Source organism: Netta rufina, assembly GCF_964035555.1.
Source record: "Netta rufina genome assembly, chromosome: 3".
In the NCBI taxonomy this organism is placed as follows: domain Eukaryota; kingdom Metazoa; phylum Chordata; class Aves; order Anseriformes; family Anatidae; genus Netta; species Netta rufina.
In genome coordinates, this window is record NC_140125.1 from 29,592,407 (window position 1) to 29,618,942 (window position 26,536).

The 26,536-nt window shown below is 40.8% G+C and overlaps 1 protein-coding gene across 2 annotated transcripts in view; it reads right to left on the reverse strand.

Annotated features, from left to right (window-relative positions):
* Positions 1–26,536, reverse strand: part of PLD5 (phospholipase D family member 5) — a gene marked incomplete at both ends in the record, with an annotated part of 170,899 nt that overhangs the window by 18,420 nt on the left and 125,943 nt on the right. For both annotated transcript variants that reach the window (XM_084284035.1, XM_084284036.1), the window contains one exon: positions 18,303–18,430. In XM_084284035.1, the coding sequence (XP_084140161.1) occupies positions 18,303–18,430 (128 nt within the window). The remainder of the gene's footprint in view (positions 1–18,302; positions 18,431–26,536) is intronic.

The window sequence follows — 26,536 nt, forward strand, 5'->3', positions numbered from 1 at the left end:
TCACTAGAAATTGTAACCTATCCTTGTGCATCCTGAGCCAAAACACTCCCCTCCGTGCTTGGCTAGTAATACGCTGCCGAGGCTTCACGGCTTTGTTATGTTAAAAACAAAAGATAAAATTCAGTGAAATCCAAACCCAGCACAGTCCTGCTTCCATATTTTTCCTTCCACATTGATAAGAACATGGGACCTATGCTACTGTTGGGAAATAATAGATTAATACAAATGGTAAAGCACTATATTCTCAAGTGGTGAGTAAAACTCTGTCTCACGTAAGGTGACTGTAAGTGTAAAATCTAAATTTACAGCATCTGTGGATGTAAAAAAAATCGTCTAGGGCAAAATTATTTTTCTTACTTGAGTTCCCTGTTATTCTGAAAACCTCGTAGTGTTTTTGATTTAGGAATTCAAACATTAAATTTTGAAACTAACTGTTACAATAATACTATTGTTCCTGTTTTCTGTAGGCAATTTCACTGAATAAATGGCATTTTGAAATCCCTAGAATTTAACTCAACCATTCTCCAGCAAATCACCTTGTAAGACCTGTACCTGGCTCTCTCTCGTGCCTGGCCTGTGTCCCACAATTGCATAGATGGCACCAGAATCTTCAAACGTATCACATCGTCTTCTGAGACTAGCTCTCCTGGGTGGTTTCTTTGCCAAAATACAATACTTAGAACAACAGCAACAAAGTCTCAACAATACCTTTGGAAAGGTTAACAGTTTACAGGCCTATGCTAGTTAAAACATTGAATCATAAGAAAACATAAATAGAGCTGCGGTCTAGTATTCTGCCCAGGTACTGTACTTAGACATTACTGAGAATAGGACGTTCAAGTTTCTGCAAGGTCCAAATGTAGGTTAAAAAAAAAACAGTTGATGAACAATAATAGAATCACACAGGACATACAAAGTCAAGAGTACATTCAAGAGCGTGTAGCTCACCCTTGAAATTTGGACAATAGCAAGTTTATCCAAGTTTAACGCTCTTACTAGGAGAGCAAATGGGGGAGCTTTACCACTGCAGCACTGACAAGGGCATTTTAAAAATCTTTGCACATGGAGAGTCTTTCTAGGCTCATGACTTCCTAAAGACTACCACAGTAAAGAAGAAAATATTACCAAGCTATATGAAAGACAATATAACCAGCCCCCTGAAGGCATTAATAACCCTCCTTTCTACAGAAGGTTTCAGTAGCATGCAGTAAAGCCACCTGTTCAACTATAAAAAGTGAAATACTGAGGGTGCTGATTCAGTATCTACAGCCCATTGCACACCTGCATGAAATAGGGATGTTGGGGAAAAACAATTATGGTCATGTAAATAACGGTTATTGCAGTACCCATCCACAAATTAAGTTAACGTTTCAGAGACTTTTTGTGTCTGTGTGTCATTTCTGCACTTTGGCAGCTTTAACATACTGGTTCAGTATTAGAAGAATTCTGCCTAAAAAATTCTTAAGTTTTATTCCTTACTGAATCAGCTTTCTGAACTGGTAGAATTTCACATGCACCCATACCATGGCCCAGTCTGGGAACTTCCCAATTCTGGGCTGCTCCTAGTCCAGGCTTTTCTCCAAGTGAAGTTGCTCACTCCAGTGACAAGCCAGTGCCTACCCCCAACAGTGTTACCATCCAAGGCTAAAGGTTAATTCTCCATCATCTGGGTTCTAAGGGATTTTAAAATAATTGGCAGGCAGATTTCTACTGAACTAGAAAAAAGATCCCTTCCACTTGACATCAAAATAAAGTCTCAGCCTGAGCTGGGAACTTGATCCCATCAGTGAAAATGGAAAACTGTCATTCAAGTCACTGTGCTGAAAATAAACCTCAACGCGTGACCGAGGAGAGAGAATGCATTCGATACACAAGGCACAGAGCATTTGCACTGAATGTCAGTATAAAGCCGTGACATGCTCTCACAAAAAGAACGGAAGGGACATACAGATGGACCAGCTGTGCCCTGATAACGTGCATTTGAATTGGCAGCCTCTATCTCTTCACTGGTCTCTTAATTCTCACCTTCAGCAAGTCCATTTGGTAGATTTCAGTCTGTAGGTCTTGCCAATTGGAAGTTACCAGAAAACTGCAACTTCATACCTTATTTTTACTTTTATTTCCTAATGCTAAAAAGTTGCTACGATAAGGCATAGGAGATAATTCAAGAGCTGCTAATTTTTGTGTCCAGTTCCTTTTTTTTTTTTTTTTTCTGGTCCACACACAGGTCAAGAACACAGAATTGCACAGTGATGCTCTACTAATTTCCACTTCACCTTACATTCGATAGATGGCCCTTCCATTATTCGGCACAGCACCCTGATCTTAGGGAAACTTTGCTCGGTTCAGCATTTCATCTCTGCTGAAAGATACTGCCACAGAGAGGCAGAACAAGCGAGGCATGCAATAAAGAAGGCTTTCTTTAAAATGAAAGTTCTCTTAAAGAGAACTTTGTGGGGAAGAGATAGCAACGCTGCTTCAGAGCAGAAAATGAGAAATCCCATGTCCTTGCCACATTAGAAAACACAACCATCACAATTTTTATGTCAGCCATCTGCTCATGGATAAAGAAAATCCATCAAAAATATATGCATTCATACAAATAGAATAAATAATATTTGTTTAAACCATGGACCACTGTGTGGTGATGCATACGTAGAACTCAGTGCCGAGAGTGGAAGTTTGGGCTTTGCTGCTGCTTTTGATGATGCTCACCAACAAACCAAGTGTGACACATCACTACTTGTCAGAGAAAGCCAGAAGGCAGAACTGAATCAGTTAAAAATTCCTTGCTATGTACTCCATCAGCATAATTAATATCACTTGGCATAATCACAGCCTAATTTATCATTTTCAAATGACTTTTCAGTTTACAGTTTCATTACCCCCTCAAAGCAAGCACAAGTGTCTCTTCAGGGAAAAACCAAACTTGCAACTGCAAGAAACCATTTTGCCAGAATCACATTTGATTTATTTCTTGTTTTACTGTAGGAAATCTAATTAATGTGAATTCTAATTTGATTCTCTTTCTCTTTTCAAATGCAGTTTTTGTTCCTTATACTAAAGGAAAGCACAGGCTAGGAAGAAAAGGACCACATTGTGCTGGCCTTCATTTCACCGCTGGCAAGCCGCAGCACATTTTGGTGCTGGTGTCACTCATGAAATTCAACAATTCGCTACCTCACTGGAACCATAGAAAATTAAAAGGTGTTCTGAAGGAGCCTGCTAGCTTCTGGAAAAGCCTGGAATCTCCTTTACTACACACATGCGCATACATCTCGCTGCCTCTTTCCATCTCTCCTGCATCAGAGCCTGTATCGCCCTCCTGTCAGCCCTTATCGTGCAGCCTCCTCACGCAGCTGGAAACCACAGCACGAGCTCTTAGTATTTGTTCTCATCCTCGGCAGTGCTGCAAGGGGCAGCCTCCCTACGTCTTCTGCTGTACAACACTGAGAGGAGAGCACAGAGGACTGGCCTCAGAATAAAGACAGTATTTATTCAAACCTTTTCTCTAAAAGCACACGGTTTCTTTGGGGCTTTCAGATTCACGGGCATCAGGGAAATGCAGCAGCACATAGTTGACTAATTGGATGCATTATTTATAACATCACCGACACACACACAGGGTTTTCATCTTACATACCGAATAGAGATTGGTGGCAGGTGTGCTGCGGACACAAACTGGGACGATGACATTACATATGAATTACTGCTGTAACTGTTCAGCCTTGCCGGGCTACCTGATCAGACTTAGAAACCTCTTCCCTTGATGTCAACAGAGGGCCAAAGGCTCTAATTAACTTTTGAACCTTGATTAAATGAAGTGTACAGGGCCTTGAGGTAAGTTAGAAATCCAACCAGTTTAGACAGGTAATTTAGCAAAATATTACACAGGCAGCCCCAGGATAACGGCTAGCCGATATGAAAATGTTTCAGAAATCCATGCTTGCTCTTTGTTCATATTCTTTTTTTAGTAGCCAGTTTACTATTTTTGGTTGCTTCAACAAGGAAGCAATCTCAGCTGTAAAGATGTGGGCCTGCTATATTCTCCTAGGAAGAAAACTTGGAATTAAATTCATGTATCATATTCCTGTCTCCTGACCCTAACTGCAGAACACATTGATGCACGTTGCCTTAGTTTCACTGTGTTCCACTTACCTTTGGGTCATCTGAAAAGCCTCCTGGTACTTGGTTAACTGGATTCAGCTGAGGTATCAGCTGGCTGCCACTACATAAACAAATAGTAATAATGCAAGCTGTGTCTATATCATCATGGAAAGGGGGAAAATAAATCTGTTTATTGTTTAAGGAGAAAAAAACGGGTCATGACCTATCTCAAACATGGCAGATGTAACCCTATATATGTAACAGTGTATTTTCTTAATAACGTATAACAGCCCACGTGCAAGAAGCAGAAATTCTGTGTCAAAGATGTCAGAGATCAAATATGCTAATAAAAGCATAGTATCTACTTAAATAGCTCTTACATGAGTTAACATTGAACAGAATGAAGAAGAAACAAAAACCAATTGTGAGAACATTGTCTTAATGCCATTGCTGCCTGCAATGTTGGGTAATAATCACTTTATAGGAAGAGGAAGGAAATACCTGAAAAGATACCTGAAGATATGTTATTCCAATTCTGCATCACCACTCACAGTCTGAAAACTGGAAAATACATGTATATATATATTTTTTTTCTCACATTTCTATTTGAGTTGTTATGGCACGTATAGATTTAAAGGTAATAAAATACCAGTCACAAAGATGATAAAAATGTTTCCAATATGCTACACTAATAAGCAGAATGTACGTCACAAAACTATTTTGTGTGTTTATGATGTATATACATGGTATATACATGTGCTGTACCCATGCAGCAGAGCTACACACAAAATGATTTGCTACCAAAGAAACGTACCATACCATTAAATTTGAAAGAAATGCTAATTAAATAATTATATTACAAAACATTAAAATATATTTAAAACAATAATGTATAAAGTAAATAAAATACATTAAAATAACAAAGTAAAATAAAAGATAATAAAAATAATTAAATCTTTATATTACACAAATTTCCACAAATAGAGGAATTCTCACGGCTTGTGAAACCTCCTGCAGACACTCCTCACACTTCTGTTTGCCCGTGCTGCCCACCCCGTGCACCTCCCTCAAGCAGTGATGCAGTTTGCCACAGAGCAGTTCCAGGCGAACACGAATGATTTCACTGCTTTGGTGAGTGTTGTTTACTTCGCAAAGTTAAGAAAGGTGCCTGCACGATGACTTACGAATTCTGCCTTAATGTTTGTGAAGACAATATCAAAATCTGAACAGGTTTAGAGGTGCTGTTAACTCCGCACATTCATATGGATGGACTGCTTTGTCACAATCTATTCGGTTCTGCTTGCAATTTGTGTAGCATACAGGAAGATGAGGTTTTACGCTGCACTTCAGAGCCATTATTCCTTTCACAGAATGACTGAAATGGTTGTCCTTCCTCGCTGTACTCCTGGAGATCTATGGCCCTGTATTTCAGCCTGATTTACCATGTCTTTTTCACAGGACAATACTAAACCCAGTTTTACCTGAAAGGCTCCCTGTTAAAACAAGGTGGCTGGGCTGCTGCACCGGGGAACCTTTAGGGGTTGAGGCAGCTGTGCATGAAGGTGTTTGTCTAGAAGAGAGCTCTGTGCAATACCGAAGTACACATGTGTGGGTGGAACCACCGACATACCGGGAATATACATTCATGATTATTTTAATGTTGTTATTTTAATTGTTTACTTGAACGAGGCTGATCTGATGGGGTATGCTAATAACTAATCCCTCTGAGAGGAATCCGCCTCCATTCATTAACATTACTGACCAAGATTAGTTGCCAGCAAGTTCTTGTGGGAGATGACAGAACAGGCTGTGGTGCATTAGCTCCCCCCCGCAGAGATTCAGCTGGGTTTTAATGAACAAGTTCTCTTTCAGCACAACATCAATCACATCCTTGGGAAAGCAGGGAATTTACAGCCTTTCTTCTATCCACATAAGTCTACTTATTTCAGACTGTACCACTGGCTGTTGAGCTTGGTGCTGCGACCACTGGATCTGAGTGTAGGGTCTGTCAGTTGTCTAGAACAGACAACGTGGCTGCAGACCTCATCGGTCTTTAGAGCTGTGACTCTGGAGATATTTACCCCTTGGATGCTGAACTCCAGCTGTAGCTTCGCACAAGCCAGCCTGGCACAGACACACAGCACAAACACGTTTGCTCTGCCCGTGCAGTTTGGTTCAGACTGGAGAGCAGAGGTGCTCAGGCAGGCGCTGCCCCACTTTGTGCAGGCGGCCGGCAAGCTGCGCCAGCACAGACACTGCACAGCTCCTCTCTAGCACAGTGCCTGCAGTAATACACCTTACCTTCTCAGCATGTCTCAGGGTTTCTTAACGTGGATGAAATGACAGGATTTGCACTTGTAAACGTGCTTGGTTGCAGGGCCTACGAACTCAAGTCGAGCCCAGTTTGGGGCCATCTGCTTTACTGTTCACTGCAGACAGGCCTTACAGAGACTTGCTGGAAACAACTCTCACCACAGTGACCAATGCCTTTTATTTTTTGCCTCTTCTCAATAGTTTAACCCTTAGGCTTAATAGTTTAACCCTTAGGCTTAAGAGTTTTAATAGTTTAACCCTTAGGCTTAAGAGTTTTATCTCTTAAGCTTTGACTCCTGCAGCACGTCCCAGCAGTACTGTCAGTTCACCACTCTGCCTGCCTGTTTTCTTCAGGACAGCAGCAGTGGACCTTAAAGCTGCCAGCAGCATAGTTGTCTCGATGATTTTTCTGTCTTCTGTATGATGGCATACAGTGTATGGCGCTGAGATCCTGCTTGCCTGCAGTTCCCTGCATGCTTCTAGAACCTACCCAAAGCTCTCAAGCCCTATAATCCTAATGCACTGATATTATTTGTCAGGTATCTGAGGGACCACACACAAACCAGAGCCAGAGACACTCTCTTTGCAAAATCTTCTTTGACTCTTAGTTGTTTTAAAATGTAGTAATGACATGGCAAGTATTAAAAAGCAAGCAAGCAATTATGAGGTTATTTTTTACTGAAGAAAAACGTTTTTCTTTGGACTTCGGAGCTCCAACTACATGAGTATCCCACAAAGTTTTGTAAAGAAATGACTAACTGTTCAAAGTGGATGTTTCATCACGTTCTGTAGGCTTAATTTTCACTGATTTATCCAATTTATTACTGATTACTCCAATGGTAGGTAAACCTGTTCTACTGAACTTTCACAACAAATAAAAATGAGAAAAAAATAGGTATCTAATTTAAAAGGCCAGAGAGAGTGATGAGCACGCTCCTACAGTTAACAGAAATCAAATAAAAATATGCAGCAAGCTGGGGTTTGCCCTGTCTGACACTAAATGCAAAGACACAATGCATATGACATGTGGGAATAGAGCACGACATAAGGAGAACTATGCTAATGGGAATGCTGCAGCACTCGGGGTAACGCCTTCCTATCACCTCGCAGCTGGGGATCTAGAAGAACTATCAAAGCCGGCAGAGCATGGGAAGTCTTTTTGGCTTGAAGGGCAAGGAGAATATACAGCTCCAGGCTGTTTGCACTCTATCACAAAACCAGAAACCTGCAGAAGTAAGGAGGAACAAGAGCACTGCCAGGCAGCAACAGAAACGCTCACAAAACACAGCGCAGCAGCCACGTTACCCATATTCCTGTCCTGCTTTAACCAGCCTTCTGTTTGCATTGCACATAATGCTAGTGAGAGACAAAACAGCCCATTTGCTTCACTGAGGTTCATTTGTAAATACTGGATGGCCGGGTAATAAATTTCAAGCATAGTAAGCCTAATGGGCAGGGCTGACTGTCCTGATATACTGGATGTAAAACCAAAACAAAACGGGTCTGTCTCAGTTAAACCAAAACACCAGGCTTCCAAAAACACAAACCCTGCACCATTATAAATACACACCGTGAGTTCTGCACGTTTCAAGGGCAGTATGTCCCTTGCTGCATCCCCACCCAGAGGAAAAAAAAAAAAAAAAAAAAGACAAAGGAAAAGGGAAAGTTGCTACCATGGAGAAATAGACAGGTCATCAAACTATTCTAGATTTGATTAAAAAGGGAGACCCTGGCCAAAAGCTCTTAGCAAAAAAACAGTAAATATATTTCAGTCTGTCTTTTGGAAGACAAGCTGTAATAACTTCACAGCAGAGCTTTGACAATCCAACTGGCTTTCTGTAGTGTGAGATGTAAAAACAAAAAAGGAATTTAATTGTCAATACAGCTCTGTAATATCTACTGAGACACATTTTTTTCACATGTTGACTCATCCACCTGTGCTTATATATCTAGGTTGTGTTTTTATCTTACTTTTATAATATTAGCTAGTTTTGGAAATAATCCCATTGAAGTCAACTGGATTAGCAGCATGAGTATTTTCAAGATTGGATCACACAGCTAATAACATACCCAAACTTTTGGGAAGCAGATATTCTCTGTTAAATACAAGGGATAATATTTAAGACAGAAATATGAATTCAGATGGAATATACAGGTATTCTGCTGCGTGTACTTTCAGTACAACATTTATCTGTCTGAGCTTGCTTGAACCCCGCTGGATGATGAAGCTGAAGGAGCCGTGTTTCAAGTTATTCGACTCTTGAGACTGCGCTCAATTTACTAATAGCGATATGATACTGAACACCATGGGGACAGTAAGAAAATTAAGCAAATTATTAGAAGACAGTTAGGATTGACAATGGTCTGAAGTGCACATTAGGGACAGAACTGTAGCTCATACAAGAGCAGCATTCTATCAGAGGAAACTCTCAATATAATGTTTGCTTGAGTGAAAAGATGCAATTCCACTAAATGTCAGACAAAGCATCTTATCTCAAAAGGACCAGATGCACCATTACATAGCTTCAAGAGACTCATTTAGATAAAAGTTCAAAAAAATGACTGACTGATTATAGCATGCTTTTTGCGCTGTGCAGTTCTGTAAAGATAAGATGCAACTGTCATTAACAGAAATTGCAAATGTACAGATCCTGCCTCAGCCATCAGATTGGAGAGGCAACTCTACTATAGCAAGATTTTCTGAAAACAAATGAGATCATCATGATGTACTTTAAAGCGTATAGAAGTCCAGTACTTACTACACAGTGTTCTTATGGGAGGATAATTTAGGTCACATAAATAATTAGAAACTACAGTTTTTAAAGACACAGTTTGAGGAAATGATCATTGCCCTTTACCTGAGAGGGAAAATGAAAATAAAATGCTCCCAGCAGCATTCAAGAGCCTTATCAATTGTGGGAAAGTTATGGTTTGGATCTGTATCCCCTGAAATGGAGGCCAAGAGAAGGAGGAGGAATCTTCTGTGAGGATGCGTGGCATTACCTCCCAAGGGCTGCCCTTGAGCTGACAGGAATAGTCCTCCACATATACCTGGAACAAGACTTTTGAGTAAAGAACTAAATAGATTGCATCCCAATGATTTTAACCCCTGAGCAATCAGAGGATTGCTCCTCCAAAATTCCCACAGCACCAATTGCCTCCAAAATTCCCTTTGTGATGGAGCCTGGAGCACTGCGTGCAGCTCCAGGGCCCCAGCACGAGGACAGGGACCTGTTGGCGAGAGTCCAGAAGAGGGCCATGAGGAATAGCAGAGGGCTGGGGCACCTCTTCTATGAAGACAGGCTGAGGGACTTGGGGCTGTTCAGCCTGAAGAAGAGAAAGCTCAGGCGAGACTTCATTGCGGCCTTCCAGTACCTGAAGGCGGCCTGCAGGAAAGCTGGGGAGGGACTCTGTCAGGTAGTATAGGGATAGGACAAGGGGGAATAGCTTTAAACTAAAAGAAGGTAGGTTTAGATTAGGTATGAAGAAGAAATTCTTCACTGTGAGGGTGGTGAGGCACTGGCACAGGTGCCCCATCCCTGGAGGTGCTCAAGGCCAGGCTGGATGGGGCTTTGGGCAACCTGGTCTAGTGGGAGGTGTCCCTGCCCATGGCAGGGGGGTGGAACTGGATGATCATTAAGGTCCCTTCCAACCCAAACCGTTCTGTGATTCTTTGATTTTCAGTTAACATGCACAAAAAGTGTATCTTTTGTCTGGTTTGTTTCTCCTGAATAACTGTAGCGTTCTTAATTTCAGAAAAAAAATAGAATCCGATATACTTTCATTGTAAGTACACATAATGTAGCCTATTCACGTTTACCAATAAAAAGTATAATTTTACTTATCTATTCTATCCTCAGATGCTTAATAAACCTTTTCAGCATAATAGTCATAGCTCTCTGACATCTCATACAGCTAATTTCACTGTTGATTTGATTGAATAATTAGCAGAATAAATGAACAGGCAACTTATCTGTAATTATTTAAATGCAATTGATAATTCATACTTGCTACAACTCTGGTGTACTTTAGAAGTCAGTTTACCTGTAATCTATTTTGGTCTTCTAGTATATCTAACGTCTCAGGTGCATCAGGTAAAAACCTAACTCCTCAGATAAAACAGGTCACTGTTTCTAAACTGATAGTGTTGGCACAGTTTATCTAATTTTCCAATTAGCTTAGATTATGTAGATACAATCACTAGTTTCTGATTTATAACCTCAAGGGATTAAGAGGAACATGGAGAGGAAGCTGCCTGAAAAGGAAATGGTGCTGTTTTGTAGTCCTGCCTGGTAGCTGTCACTTTTGAAAGCATTGCAAGGCACTGTTGGGAGTCAGCAAGAACAAATAATTGATCCTCTGCAGCACAGATGATTAGATAAACTTTGCTATTCAAAACGCCGCCTGAAATAACTTCATGTAAGAAGCAAAGTCAGATAACTTTTACACATGAGACCGAGCCTAATTTACCAAGAATTAATGTCTTCCTGAATAAATACGGTGGTGATGACATCAGGTATTATTTTCTCAGTCCTCCTTCAGAGTTTTTTTTTTTTTTTTTTTTTTTGTCATTATGTTGTTCAGTTGGTTTGTCTTGTATGTTTTTTTAAGGTAAAGAAAAATCAAATGCCTTTCTGAAATCGTACTTTGCCTTGGTGAAAGAAATCACACAAGGAATGCAATAGACACAAAGTAAACAGGGAAAATGAAAGCAAATTCACACTTGCTTTTTTTGTTTTCCCATTGAAAATTATGTTCTAAAGCCATTCAGCCTAATTTGGTCTGAATTTAGAACAATCAGAAGAGTGAAGAATCTAAAAAATATACTGATTTAAGAGGCAACTGAAAAAAAATAAATCCTCTGCTAGCAGTTCTTACACAGCTAACTGTAAGAGAGAAAAGTATGTCCCTGCTTAGGAACTTTTCCTCACCATCAGTTGAGTCACAATGTAGGATTTTGGGGGATAATCCTTTCAAGATGTCAGAAGCAACATAGAGCAAATGACTACTTGCAGAAGATCTGGATACTGGGGTTCATTTAAGAACCAATCAGATGACATTTTTCTAACTACTTGATTATTTTGCAAGCACACTCCTTTGCTCTCCACTCCATGCTACCTCCCTGCAGGGAGGTGGCTGCTGGCCTGGGATGGCAGCACAGAAAGTTGGGTCCATCCCTGCTGTGGTTGCTCACCATTGCTCATCTCGACCATCACCTTTCCCCTGGTCTCCATCTCCTCATAGCTCTTTGATCTCCAGGATCTTGCACCTCTTCTAGGAACTTTCCTCCAGCCAGGAACCTCACCTATTTTCAGGTCTACTTCTTCACTACTTTTTTTTTTTTTTTTTTCTTCCCTGAGAACATTTCTTCCCAGCACTCCTTCTTTTTCTGGCACACTAAGACTCACTTTTTTTCCTCAATATAGGCAGTTTGTGTGCAGATGCACAACATGTGAGCAGACTCCCAGTTTGTGTTTCTGACTTCATCTCCAGTAACTGGAGGACTCTGGATGTGCCACTTCCATTTAGTCCAGGTGTTCATAACCAGCCCTGTAGACCACGTAGACCAGTTAAAGAGAGCAACCAGCAGGCATCTTCAGAGCTCAAAATTTGGACGCTAACTACCTCACACATACATCCATTTACATGTCACTTGCTAGCACTGACAATTTAAGCTATTTTCTAGACTACGACACAACAGTAGTCAATATTGGCTTGATTCCACTTCCAGCGAAGATAATCGGATTAATTTTTACTTGTTTCAATGATGTCCCATAATAGAATTTTCCAAGGGCTGATTATTGCACATAAACATATTTTTCTGAAATGGTTGAGCTAATCCACTACGGTTGTTTGCCCACTGGATTCAATCATTCATGTGTGAATAATAAAGCTTTTCCAAAAATGTTGTTAGCAATGAAGAGCTGCAGAAGTGTATTTTGGGCTGATTAGAGGTTCTGTTTGTACTACAAACCTCATGTTCCTTAAGAGAATTAAGGAGCAAAAAAGCATTGTCAAACTTCACTGAAACTATTTGAGGCGGTCATGAAGCAAATGAAACATAATTCTTTTTTTGTTAGTTCTTGCTCTTCATTAATATTATGGTTGATAATTTATTTTAGTTTATTTTAGTTGCATTAATAAGCTACCTGGTCAAGTAACTAGAGACTAGAATACAGCACCACATCGCCTTTGTTTTTACTAGTGTAAACCACAGGCAGCAGTTAATCAGTAGATGTATAGAATTTCAGGTAGCATTGAATGAATCCTTTCTCAATCAAACATTTTAGAATGCACGTGTGTATTTTGCTGACTAACAACAGATTTCAACAGGTCATTAACGTAAATATATACTAAAATACACTGCCCAACTCTAGCCCAACGATGCTGCCTGGCTTGTTCAATGGTCACAAAACATCTTAGGCAAGAGCCTGGGAACGTTGCGAAGATACTTCATCAATTGCGGCAACCGCTGACTGAGTGTCAGTGAAAGCAGAAGGCAGAAGTTGTACAGAGGATCACCCAGATCTCTCAAATGAGATAAAAAGCTCAAAGTGAGATTGAAAATTTTACCTTTACCATTTCCCTCTGTTAGCACTCCCCTATATCACATTTTGCAGGGAAAATGGTACTACAAGCCTTCCTATAATTCTTTCAGGTTCACCAGCTTGATGAAAGACTTGTTTATACAGTTTTTGCACCATTTTATCAGTTTACAAAATTTACCAGAAAAAAAACTAGATCAGTGGAAAGATTATTTCACTGATGCAATTTTACACATTGTTACTATATCTAGGAAAGCGATACCTCTCTAGGAGAGCAGTAAAGATCATGGCTGCCCTGGTCCTAAGAAAACAAAGAAAAAAAATTATTAAGAACAAAAATCTGAAAGCCACTACTATAAAAGGAGACTGGTAAACTTTTAAGGAAACCATCACTATTAGTGTAGCAATTTATATCCCTGTCCAGAAACAACTCTTCAGAGCAGCAAAAATAAAATAAATAAAATAAAATAATCATGAAAGCAACTAAACAAAATTACATGTTCAGTAAGTGTTGATGCTGCTAAGCCAGAGCTTCAAACAGAAGAGGGAGAGGAAGGGTGTTTCTCACCCCTGGGTTCCCAGTTCTTATCCACCTTAACCTCCATGCTGCACCCCCAGCCTCTGACTCAGTCTCTTGACTGAAACTCATTTCTCAGGCCCAGCTCCCAGCCTCTTGTCCCTTGTCTGCTCAACAGCCCTCAGCTTTATTTTCCTGGCACATTTCCTGGCACAATTTCTCTCCTCCTAACTGATTTTGCAACTTTCTCAACACCTGTGTAGTCTCCATCTTCCCATTTCAACAAACCAGTCCTGCAATTTAACCTGCCTGGCTTCCTCCCTTAGCTAATTTCAGTTTTCCCTGGGATCATTGTTATTCAGCATCTTCCTTCCTTCCGACACCTCCCCAGCCTCATTATCTCTCCGTCACAGCCTCCTGCTGATTCCTCATCCTCTTCACTAACTGTCTTTCATTCTTGCTAGTGTTTCTTTACAGTTTCAATACAAGCAACCATTTCCCTCTGGGTCCAGATCAGCCTCATTTACCACTCAACCTCCCATCCTCCTCTTTGTTGGACCAATTGACTCCCATTAGACTTCTGGGCCCAGATACTGTAACACCTGTCTGAATTTCAGTGGTGCTCCGCAACTACCTGGGTCCCCTAGATGAGGTCCATCACCACACAAAAGCTCAAGGAATGAAATGTGACAGACAGAAAAGGACTTCCTTAAGAATTACTTTTACGTATGCATGAATTGCAAATTTTCAGTGGATTATGGTTGTATTTGGCATATATTGATAGGAACAGTTAAAAATGTATCCCTGACAAAATCTAGACCTGTTCAAAGAAAAGATCAGAATAGCCCACTCTGAGTGAAAAAGCCTTACTTTTTAAAAACTCATTTTTCCAGGGAGGCTCTACAGTCATATTCACTTGCCTTCAGGGTTTAATTTCAGACAAATGCAGATAGCTGGCATAGATCTCAGCCAAAATGATTAGTGTTTTGGAAAACTTGCAACCCACTTGAAACACAATTTTACATGGGAAATGCTGAGCAAACTTAGCAATAGACTGCACTATCAGTCCTGTCCATAATGTCAAAGCTCAAACTCTGGCAAATATTGAAATTTTGACAGCAAAGGCACAAGTATATATCTAACTATAAATGTTATTCCCTAGGTAATGTACACAACATATGAAAATCTCTCTTCCTAATGCAGAAAAACTACTTTTAGAGACAATATTAGCACTGTTTCTTGTCAGTGATGGCAAGTCAAGAAAATTGCAACAAAACCCACTAAGCCACATAAGAGATTGATTTCTAGTGTCCAGCTTATAGATGCAGAGAATTCTCCACAAATATTATAAAAGCAAATCTGACACCTTTGTGCGTATGAATCCTCATGCTGTTTTTTCAGAGAAGCTGTTAGAAGTTAAATTATTATTTCAGTTTAGACTCAGACGCCCAAGAAAATAATAATTTCTGAAAACTAGAATAGTTTCTGCTTCTTACAGTTCCATGTATATAAACCTGCAATAAACATCACCTTCTTCTATGCTAAAGGCAAGATTATTCATTGATGTTTAAGGTGTGCAGGACAGAGCAGTGAAAAAGTCTGTATATAACTAACTAGGTAAAGACACAAATAGCTGGAAAAAAAGTTTAATTTCTCAAGAATTATTTTTTCTTGGAGAAAGAAGTATGTTACATGCAGGTATGGTCACAAGTATCACATTAAAAGGGTTAGCTTCCAAATGTACCCCAAATATACACAAAAGGTTTTGCCTGCTCATCACATTGTATCTCTTGTTAGTCTTTACCTACACAGTTCTGAGTGTGAATATGCTCCTTTGTGTCAAGTCTGTAAATAAATATGGAAAAACAGTATTTTTATTCTCACTTAGTTTGTACACCTGGAAAAGAAAACATGAATCTGTAGAAAGAATAAACTAAATGTGCAGCCTACCACACAGAATCACCGAATGTTAGGGATTGGAAGGGACCTTGAAAGATCATCTAGTCCAATCCCCAACAGTTTATAATCCCCAATCAGTTTACAATCCCCACACAGTTTATAGTTGCACTGTGTGCCTGTTATTTTTTCCACAAATGCTTTCCCTTAGAACTAGCCTGTCACTAATTAAAACTTGGTTACTAAATAAAGGTAGATTCTGCTAATATTCATTTATCAACACATACACTCAAACTAATTACCAGCTGCACAGCTTTTACATTCCAAACCAATGGCTGAGGTTTGCATCCTTTTTTTTTTTTTTTTTTAAATTATATAGCAAGATGAACAAAAAGACCTGTAGAGCATTGTTCCAGCCTCATGCTAATAGAATTGGAGATGCATTTATGCATTTGCACAGGTTAGGCAAGCAAAACTAACAGCCACCTGCCTATATTTGTACAGTATCAAAAGCAAGCTCTGGAAATACTGTAAAAACCTGCTGCATCTTTAGCACAACTGCTGCACCAGTGGAATGGTGCTCCTATATGAATAATGCAGTGTACTGGCTTGAGCGCATGCAAAGGTTCAGGAGGAAGGAAGCTGTAAACATGCATGCAGAAAATACAGGGGGAGGTATATGAAAAGATATGACAACCATATACAGCTAAATCTTAAGATTTTCATTGCATTTCAGGTATTATTAGATGTCAGTCTGAATGTGCTCAAACAATTTACACTTCAACTGAGCTGCTGAATAATGAGCCCCTGCTAGCTACAAGGTGACTGACTCACACTGGATAGCTTGTTTGAGTGAGAAGATAACTGCTTGCTTGATAGGCCGAAGAACCACGTCTTTCTAGAATAGCAGAGACCTACTTTATCCTGTGATTTGCTGTCAGGATCTAGCAAAACTGGCCCTGGTGGTTTGCTGATTCAGTAACCACCGTTCTGTTACTCTAAAAATCAGATGAGTTTTTAAAGAGACCATATGTGACTAATCAACAGCCCAGTCTGCCTTTTCACAGTCCCTTCCCTGTAGGTAAAGCCAGGATGCAACAGAAAATGTGTAGTGACAACTTGAGCAAGTTTTCTGCTGTCGTTGCAGAACTGCAGAAGTCCTACCCCACTACTGCAGGCAGTGCGAGTGCATGGGCCTGGACAGGCCTGGCTCTCCCTGCTCCTCTACTCCCCAGCTCCGCTCGGGACATACTCTTTAAGGGGGGCCTGACCCTCAGGTGCAGCTACACATTATCTGATAATGAAAACCCATGGGAGCTGTGTTTCCATGTGTTTCCCCAGTAAGGACTCAGCTCTTTGCATCATTAGGTCCTACGCGTGTGCCGAAGCATTTTCCTTCAGGAAAGTACTCAGAATAAAATGACAGGGTTCTGTGCTTGTTTTGCCTCTTATGTGAAAAGCCCAAGACAGATTATTATTTTAGGACTGCATATGAGATCTCTTTGACAGTTGCCCTGATTTATTAACCTATAACTCTGGGGTAAGGGAATTGGATACTTTTATCAGATGTCAACAAGGGCCAAGCATCTAATATCCTCAGGCTCTTCTGAAACCCCAATGTGCATCTCTCAACTAATTGAAAGCAGATTCTCTTTTACTGCAACTCGTGAGAGACATTTCTTTTTTTCTCTGTACAAATATTCCTCTGGGCTTCATTTTATCACCACATAAAATACATACCAGTAAATGACAGTAAGACAAAAAAATCCAAATGCATACAAAAAATAAAATGATAAAATTAACAGTGAGGAATCGCATTTGAAACACAAAATTAGCATCAAAGTTCAATGCAGGCATGCTACATAAGTTAAGATTTACTTCATCATGAGAAGACCAATCCTATAATGAAATCTTTAAAACTCCAACACAACACACACCTGCTTCTCCACAAAGTCATTACAAAGGACATTCAAAATTATTCATGAGTTTCTGACATTCTGCTCATATTTAGAAAGAATGTTTTTTTAATAGCAATTAATAACTACCAAACTAGGACTGCTTCCTTTACCTTACATTGTGCATTACAATTAATGAACTCTAAAAGTACAGGCTCCATGCCCTGAATAGACATGCCCTGAACAGTAGTCTCACGTGGTCATTTTTGCTCCATACCACTGACTATTACAGCCTTTAACAATCCTGAGACTGCTGGGGGAAGAAAAGACAAAAAGACAAATAAGCTGCATTATGGATTAATTACTTCTTCAAAATGGCATCAGACTGTAGAGAGTCCTCAGCACTGATGGTTGTTAAGAGTACATCCCTCAACTCTTGCTTATGACAGAATTAAAATACAGAATTTTAATAGGTACAATCTTCAATAGCCTTATGCTATTGACTTTCTGTGCCCATAAATCTATCCCTCCCCAGCTGTGGTGGGTATTTCAGGATATTATGTGCTATCCACTTGTAATTCCTTCTGAATTTTGCTTTTTCTCATTTAAATGGCAGACGAGAGGGACTTGGTCATTCTCACAACACTATCAGGGAGTTTCTGTAGCAGTTTGTTTCCCAACACGTTTGCTCAAAATTACCATTATATTTTTAAAATAAGAAAACCAGAACTTACAACCTTGAAACAACAAAATCATCAATGAAATCAATAAAGACAATAACTTTTTTTTTTTTTAATAAAATTAATGCAAAGCATAATCGTTGAGGATAGGTATTTCAACAAAAAGAAATAACATTTATAGCAATACACTTGTGACAAAACAGAAGAGTCATCAAAACTCTGGCAGTTCCTCTGCCAGCAAACTATCAGGAAAAGAAAGCTCTACATCTCCACTTGTTGGCTTCAAAACAATACTTTTTTCCTTATTATATGCTCAAAGGGTATAGGAGTACTTTTTCAATTAAATTACCTGTCCCAGTGATCTCCAGTCTAGGCTGGCACTCCCAATGTACACATGTTGTTTATCAACAATCCAGAAAGATGACTGAAGGCGACCTTCATTATATGCTGACATGTTCATATACAGCACTTCAGCACCTAGAGATTTAAAGACACAACAACAAAAAACACTGTTTAGAAGTACAGAAGTTACAGACATTAAAGAAAAGAAACTTCACATTTCAGGGTCTCAGCTATCAAAACTACAAAGGGACATAATTAAGCATATCATTAAGGCTTAAAGTCAATGATAGACAGTCTTACTGTCCCACTATTCCAGACCTTAATTAACATATATTCCAGAAAAACAGGTGTAGGGAACATCCCCATGTTTTATTCTCTTTGCTTATTTACCTCCCTTTTTAGAATCATGTAAGTGCTATTTTTTCAAGCACTATATGCTCCTAAAACCATTTTTAAATGTCTATGCTGCAACTCTAACCTGCTACATATTATAATGACCTCTGAGGTATAAAACCCAACTATATGCCCAACCTGAAAAGCAAACTCTTTTCCCTTGCCCTGTGCAATGCTCTGAGCACAAAGCCTGCAGTGGTTTACCACATGGAACAGACGCCAATGAAAGGACCGTGGAAAATATTAAGGAGTGAGGAAAGAAACAGAGACCTGAAGTATGCTGAAGCTATGTTCAATTCTACTTATATGTGACTTTGAGCCTGCCACTTTGAATTGCATGGTTTTCTTAAGGATTAAAGTCTGCTGAAATCAAAGGACCTACTTTTAGGGGGAAAAGCTGTTGGCTCCATCACATGAGTAAAAATGTCTGAATCAGCCCCATCAGTATGTTTGCAGCACTAAGCACAGAATATATTTAATATTAGATGAGTTCATGGGATTTCTCACATCATTATTTTTCTTTCAGTGCTCCAGTGTTTGTAAGATTAGGTGATTAATCTGAATTAATTATTGCTGAAGGTAATTTAAAGTAACCCAATCTCTTTCTAGTTGTCACAGTAAGTGGGCAAGAGAAGTGACAGTAAAGCAGACTAGAGGGCAGCTATCTCCCATTAAACATTCATGTGATCATCAGTACCATGAATTCCCATAATGTCTGAATATGAATCACAACTTTAGAATTACAGGATACTTCAGGAACTAAAATATTTTTTATTTAACCTCTTATTTCTGACCTTCTAAGAAATATTTGACTCTCAATTTTAAGCTGTAATTGCCAGTGATAAATATTTACTTTCATTATTATTATTATGAAAATTACAAATTTATCTTGAATGAATGATTCCAGAAGTTCAGACATCAGGAAAAAAAAAGGTATAGTAAGGCACCAAACTTGCAACACAGGACTTTAAGTAAGAAACAGGTCACTACAGTTACATTTCATGCTACCTGGCTACATTTCCAATTTTTTTCCAGGTATCATCTAACCTTGGAAATGAAAGGCTGGAAACAAAGCATTACTCCTTTGAATGTGTTGCTGTTTTCAATCCATGCGTTAATGAGGAGAACTGTGCTAATTAATGAGATAATGCACGTGAACTGGTAAAGAAACGAGAAAACACTAGAGCAGGTGTTAAATGTTTATATGTAATATTGTTTTCCAATGAATAAACAAAAGCAACTCCTCCTACTAGCTGAGGAAAACTGTTCTGTAAGGCACTAAACTTCTAGCTGATTATCTGAAAACTGTGTTTAAAAATCAAGTTTAACATAGCAGTTTGCCTTGATCATAATTTCTTTCCATACATCCAATTTACAACATTAAACAGTATAAGAATTTAACACCCACAACACACCTACAGCAAATAGATTATAAATGAAGTGTTAGCATTTTCATATAGGAAAGGTAAAACTATCTGAACCAACAATGATCTTTCTTCTCATAACTGAGTGCCTAAAATAAAAACATTTAAAAATATTTTTGAAATATTCAATGCTGAATAAAAATGTTGATTGCCAAAGTTACAACAGGAAACTATTTTACCAACAATATTAACATTAAAAATAGCAGCCATCTTCAGTAACCTGACACAAAATTCTAGGTATAAGACCCCAGGGTTTGGGAGCAGTTTACATACTGACATAATTGGTAGGAGAGGACTATCACTCTAAAATATAATCTAGACTTCAATGACCAAAATACTGATTATAGCAGTGCAGGTGCAGTGTGTATACTGCTAGCATACACACCATTAAAAACAAAACGTGAAACCCAATTTCTTTTTCTTCTGGAAACAGCCAACTCATAAGGCTGAGGAAACGGTATCTCCAAGTTAATTAAAAAAAGAGAAGTCGTGTTGCAGGGAGCAGCTGCTGTATAGCCTATTAATGAGCCCTTAACTTTTGATGAAAGGAAACATGCATCAGTATTGATAATTGCCTCTGTTTTAGAAGCTCTTGAGATGTTTTGTTAAAATAGGCTTATCAGGCCTTCAACACAATCCATCATCCCTAGCGTGGTCCAGTTCCCATGAGGAAATTAAATTGGAGTGATCAATATGTGAAGCCATAACAGAACTCTTTATCATGCTGCAGCCTCAATTACACAAAGCTGGGGGTCTAGTGAGTTCAACCAGAAGGCACAATTTGTAGCTTTGATTGCTAATGTAGATGCCAGACTCTTAGAAAATAAGTCCAACAATTTTGGTTCACTGAACATTAAAGTGCAGGATAAGAGCTTAGAGAAAACCAGTACTGTCACTCAAAACTTGACTGGATTTGCCTGTCCCATAAAATCGTGCACTGTAAAGGCTGGGCCAGAGTGCTCGTTTCTCACAGGAAGAAAGTATACTGCAGGGATCAAAGCGTGCTCGAAGTGACAGACATTTATCTGAGTACTTCTTCTTCTAGGCAGAGAGGTTTGCATCCTCTAACAGGCTGGGGCACACAGCAGGATCCTGGCCTTGCAAGCCTGGGCCTTCTCAGGCCATGGGCGCGTGGGTGGGTGGGGGAACAGAGCCCCTGAGGGGTGCCAGGCTGCTGCTTGGCCTCTTGGTCTACCACACAAGGGGGGAGAAATAATACAGAAGGCAACAGAAGTACTTCAAAAAGACTGACCTTTCATCCATTTCCCAAAGGAATCCCAAAGCAGAAGCACGGCACAAGAAAATGTGATTTACCATTTCTAGCCTTGCAAAGTGCTGTTTGGTCTAGCTGCCTGCTGCCAGGTAGCTTGATAACACTAACAATGTTATCAAGGCCACAGGGCAGGCTTGACTTCTAAACAGGAGCTTAAGGCCAGGACTTTTTCTGAATACTTGAGTCCAAACACTCTAAGCTGTTAGCGGGAGACTTTAATCAGGGGCTTACTGTGCAGATGCTCTGTTAGGGAAAAACCTTGTGTCATGCAGAAGCACATTTTGGTGCAGCTGTGTTGCAGCATATGCTAGCTGTGGAGTTTACTATTGCTGTGGAAAGGTCACCAGGCAGCTACACAAACTGGGAGACCTGCCCAGGAGGCTGCAGCAGGCCAGGGCTCACAGGGTTGCCTCTGCGCCTCCAGCGACTCATCTATGAGGCCGACTGCAGGAGGTGCAGCCTCTGGTCCCACACCCGTGTGCACCCTGGAATAGTACCAGCTTGTCCTGGTACAGAGGCAATGTCACTGAGCCAAATCACCTCACTGGTGGATACAGTAAAACTTTTTTTTGTAAAGAAGACTGAGAGAGAGCAGCTGCTTAGGCTGCTATTATCACAGCTGCCTCAAAAGCAAACATGCAAATTTCAGCAGCACCAGTTCCAGGCTAAACTTGCAGTGGAGTTAGCAAACATAACGCCCAAGGAACAGAAGCTTCCTTTGCTTGTATCACGGCTAAAATTGGCCTTCTGTCTTCACAACACTCTTACTCTCACTTTAAGTGTTTTTAAAACTAGACAAAGAAAAATGGGGAGGGGGAAGGATTTAAGGACTGAGATGAGAACAAGGCACAGGTATCTGGGAAGCTGCAGCAACAGTGAGGGGTGATTCACAACAGGCACAGCGGTGATGAGAGGACTGAGAGCCCTGACTGCATCAGCCCTGACAGGAGGGAGCTGCACTGCAGTGGACAGGCAGTGGAGAGAGATGCACAGCCTGAAAGCACGTGCTGGGACAGCAGAGCCCCAGGAGAACGGGTTGTGGAGTCAGGCTGGACGCAACTGCCCCCTGCTAGACACAGGAGAGTTGTAAAGGTGGAGGAGATAAACAGGGGCTTTTTAGTGCTTCTCCTTCCCCATCTTGGGAAAATAGGGCCTGTTATGTGCAGGTCACGGGAGCACAGCAGGGAAGGGGGAGCTGCACAGAGCTGTTGGTAGGCAGGGGATGTGGCGAGATTGCAGAGGGCTCCCAAAGGAGGAGGGAGAGCAAGATGCAAGGAAGCTCTAGTACACAAAATGAGTATGGTCAGTGAAAGCAATGCTGTTTATGGCTCTCTTGTATACATATTTGCAGTTTGTACCTGCCAAATGCCCCTGCAACACATCCAATCCCCTGCTCATCCTCCAGCCACCGTTCCCCACATCACATCATCACCAAACTGGCCACAGTAAAAACAGCTGCTCTCCTCGGCTTACCCCATTCTTGCTGTCCCTTCACTCATCACCATATGTCTATCCTTTGGTCGTGGCACTATTTTTTTTTTCCTCTCCTAGTTCTGTGTTTCCCAAGCAAACACTCCAAGTAATATGACCTTTAAAAAGGAATCTGAGAACCTGAGCCATGGCCTATTTGTTTCACCCTGCTGCTGACAGTCTCTTGGCACACAACTATACACACTTTGATCTATACATTTTGGACAGTGGCCTCAAGCTGAAGTCAAGAGCAGGCTTACCTTGTCCAGACCGTGAACCCTAGAGCTCACAAGAGCACACACACTCAGGCACCTCACACAGCCTCTCTGGGAGGCTACCACGTGGGTGGGAGGCAGCATGTGCTGCACTTACTGTGGTGCCATGCAGCAGCTCCACTCCTGCAGATATGCTGAGTGTTCAGAGCAGCATAGATGCAGGTAATATTTGTATTGCCAAAATAGCACAATATCATGTGCTAACTCAAAGATCAACAAAAGATCCTTTATTATCCCTAAATCCCAAACTTATAAAAAAAATAAAAATTGCTCACTAAGAAATATGAATGCGAGTACACACACATATATGGATGTATATATTTTCAAAGCGAACACCTCGTTCCTTACATTTTGCAGTAGACGCTTCCATTTTACTTATTTGCCTTCAGCTACAAAACTTACTACAACATACACTTACAATTAAAAATAAGTTTCATTTTACTGAGACAGAAATCCAGAGTTTTTCAAACCCTGTCAAGTGGCAGAGTACCTGCCCCATGCTGGGCAGACCCAAGTGACCGAGGGAGAGGATCATCTCCCCAGGAACTTTTATGCTTTTTTCTTAGCTGATTGCAGAAAGTCTGGAGTTGTTCCAGAAGCTCCATTAGCGTGACCTGCCAGCACTCGGAGGAGGACAAGTACAAAAGCAGAGGAATGCACAACTTGACAACACAGTTATTTTTACTATGTCTCTGAATGATTAAAAGGCAAACTAGAATATTTACTATTTCTTGCTCTTTATGGAATATTGGATTTAAAATGCAATTTAAAAGTCTGCCTGGCCCCAGAAGGATTAATGATTCAGACTTTGAAGAGAAAATACTCAAGGACTTTTAGGGAAATCTCTGATGGTAATACCTTAACTGCGAATTGGCTGTTTTGCTTACACTCTTCCCCCATTCCTCATCTCCCCCCCCCACTCCCTCCTCTTCACAGGACTGATCTTACCACTCTGGGTGTTATTCATTCACCGTATTATTTGTACTCTGTGTGCTGTTTATCACCTCAGTTTCATACTAATAAAAAAGAAAAAACATAAATACTTTAACAACTCTGTATGCAACTGCCACATACAAAAATGAAATCGTAGGTACTCAAAGAAACTGTGTTCTCTTACAAGATCAATCAATACCCAAAGAGCCTTTTTAATAGAACTAGTGTCCATACCACCTTGAGCTTATATTGCCTGCCCTAAAGCATAGCACTCAAACTGCATGCTGGACAAAAACGCCTTCCTTCAGTATGAAATTCCCACTCACTCCCAACATACAGCCAGCCATACTCTATGTGCACATGCAGCTTCTCAAAACAGTACGAGGCCCCAAAGCTAATGCTGTCTGTAGTAAGATGAGGCTGTTTCTGATGGAGCCACGTTCATGAAAAATTACTGGGTTGTTACTGCCTTCCCTTACATCATCTGTGGTCACCGATACAAAGACAGTTTTGAGGAAATCAGTGAACAGGAGAGGGATCTCTGGCTGCAGCTCCGTGCATCCCTCTGGGCCATTGCTGGAGAGATGCAGGTGCCTGCAGCAGCCTCTGGAGTTGAACTGGATGGGCTGACAGGCTCAGGGCTGTGGCGTGGATGGTTTGAGGGAAACATGCAGAAAGCACTCTGCTCCCTGCACTCTGCCACTGCTCAGCTCTGCTGGCATGCTCCCTCGCCAGCTCACATGTCTGAGCCTGGCTGTGCTTGGAGGAAAGACTGCTCGGGGAGCACTTCCCTGAGCAGACGGGCTGCAGCCAGGGATCTCCCTGTGGAGTTGCGGGTGTGGGAAGAGAGAGGTCTCCGTCACTGCCCACTGACTTCCCAGCCTCCTCTCTTCAGGCACTGAGCCAGCTCCTTGCCTGGTTCCCTTCTCTCCCCAGCAGACCATAACACACTATCAGGCTCTGGCCAGTGTGACTGGGGACAGCAAACATCCTCCACAATCACCAGTGGTTTTTGCTTTCTTTTTCACCCATTTAGTGCATTAAAATCATTTCTGTGAACAAGCACAGCCCCAGAAACTGCTCTATCCACCCAGCTGGGGAAGCCAAGAGCCGAACACAGGGACAGGAGCGAGCAGGAAGGAGGAGAAATAGGGACAAATGGAGCATTTCAAAACTCAGCTCCCTGTTTGAAAATAGAGTGTTTTACAGAACTACAACTGTCATGGTTACTGTTTTTTTTTTTTTTTAATTAGCAATAATATTGGCATAAACAGATCTCATGTTCAGTGATTCTTCTTCCATCCACCACCTCCTCCTCCTGGGTAGCTTTTTGGGCACCCAAGGAATGACCCTGATCAGAGACAGACCCAGGTCAAAAAATTATGGTGACACAACTGAAGGCACAGCATATGAGTGGCTTGTGGTTGGTGCAATGAGATGCAGGAACTGCTTAGACCAGTGCTGCCATTTAAAGGTACATCCACATAATCTCACCCTCAGTTCCTCTCAAAATCAGGCCTCTGAAAAATTCAAGGTGCCAAATCCTAGTATGTGTTTGCCTTTCATCTCACATAACCATTTGCATCATGCAAACAAAGGAGATATGAGGGCAGTAATGGCATTTGCTTGCAATGCTGTTTCCCACGTGCTTACACCAGGGTTTTGCAGTGAGAGAGAAGATCCAGAAAAGACCCACCAGGGGATCTGCATGTGTGCAGTTTGATCATGGTATGCAGGACGGCAAATCCTTGAGAACAAAGCAAAGGTCAGAATTAATTTCTTTCAATTTCTTGTTTAACTTCAATGACATCTTGGGAGCTAGTTAGTTCCCAAGGCAACATATATCCAAACACTGGCTTCCAGGATTTCAAATGTCGGCCTTTGGTGCTAGTCCACGTAATCAAAATACCAATTTCTCAGCTAAGTACCCTGCTGTAGACAGAGTTCAGCATCAGAGCATTACAGCTCTCACCCATGTGAATGCATTTTGCACTGACTGCTGTGCCCTTTCGATTTACTCAGCAGAAAATCCAACAAATAACCAAAATGCTTCCTGCCCCATGTCACAGAAGAGAGGTAAGAGATGCCTGACAACATTTCTTTGTAAAACCTACTCATAGCAACTAAACACAATTTCTGATTCACTGAACACTGAAGGTCCATCTTAATACAGGGTGGGCAAACCATGTCAAATATGACAGGGAAATACGAGGTCTCCTCTTCACCTGCAGAGCAGATACAGCACAGGCATGCTCCACTCAAGCTTCCCCACAGATAGCAAGTAGCTCAGCTGATTAATCACATACATGCACGTTTGACCAAGCTATGCACTGAATTTTGGACTGCAAAAATGGAAAGAACTCATAGGACACTAGACCTCTGGTCCTTCCAAAGACAGAAATCCAGTTTCCAGTGAACACTCACGTCTTTCTCATTCCGTAAGTCCATAAAGCCTGAGATTTCATAAGGAAAA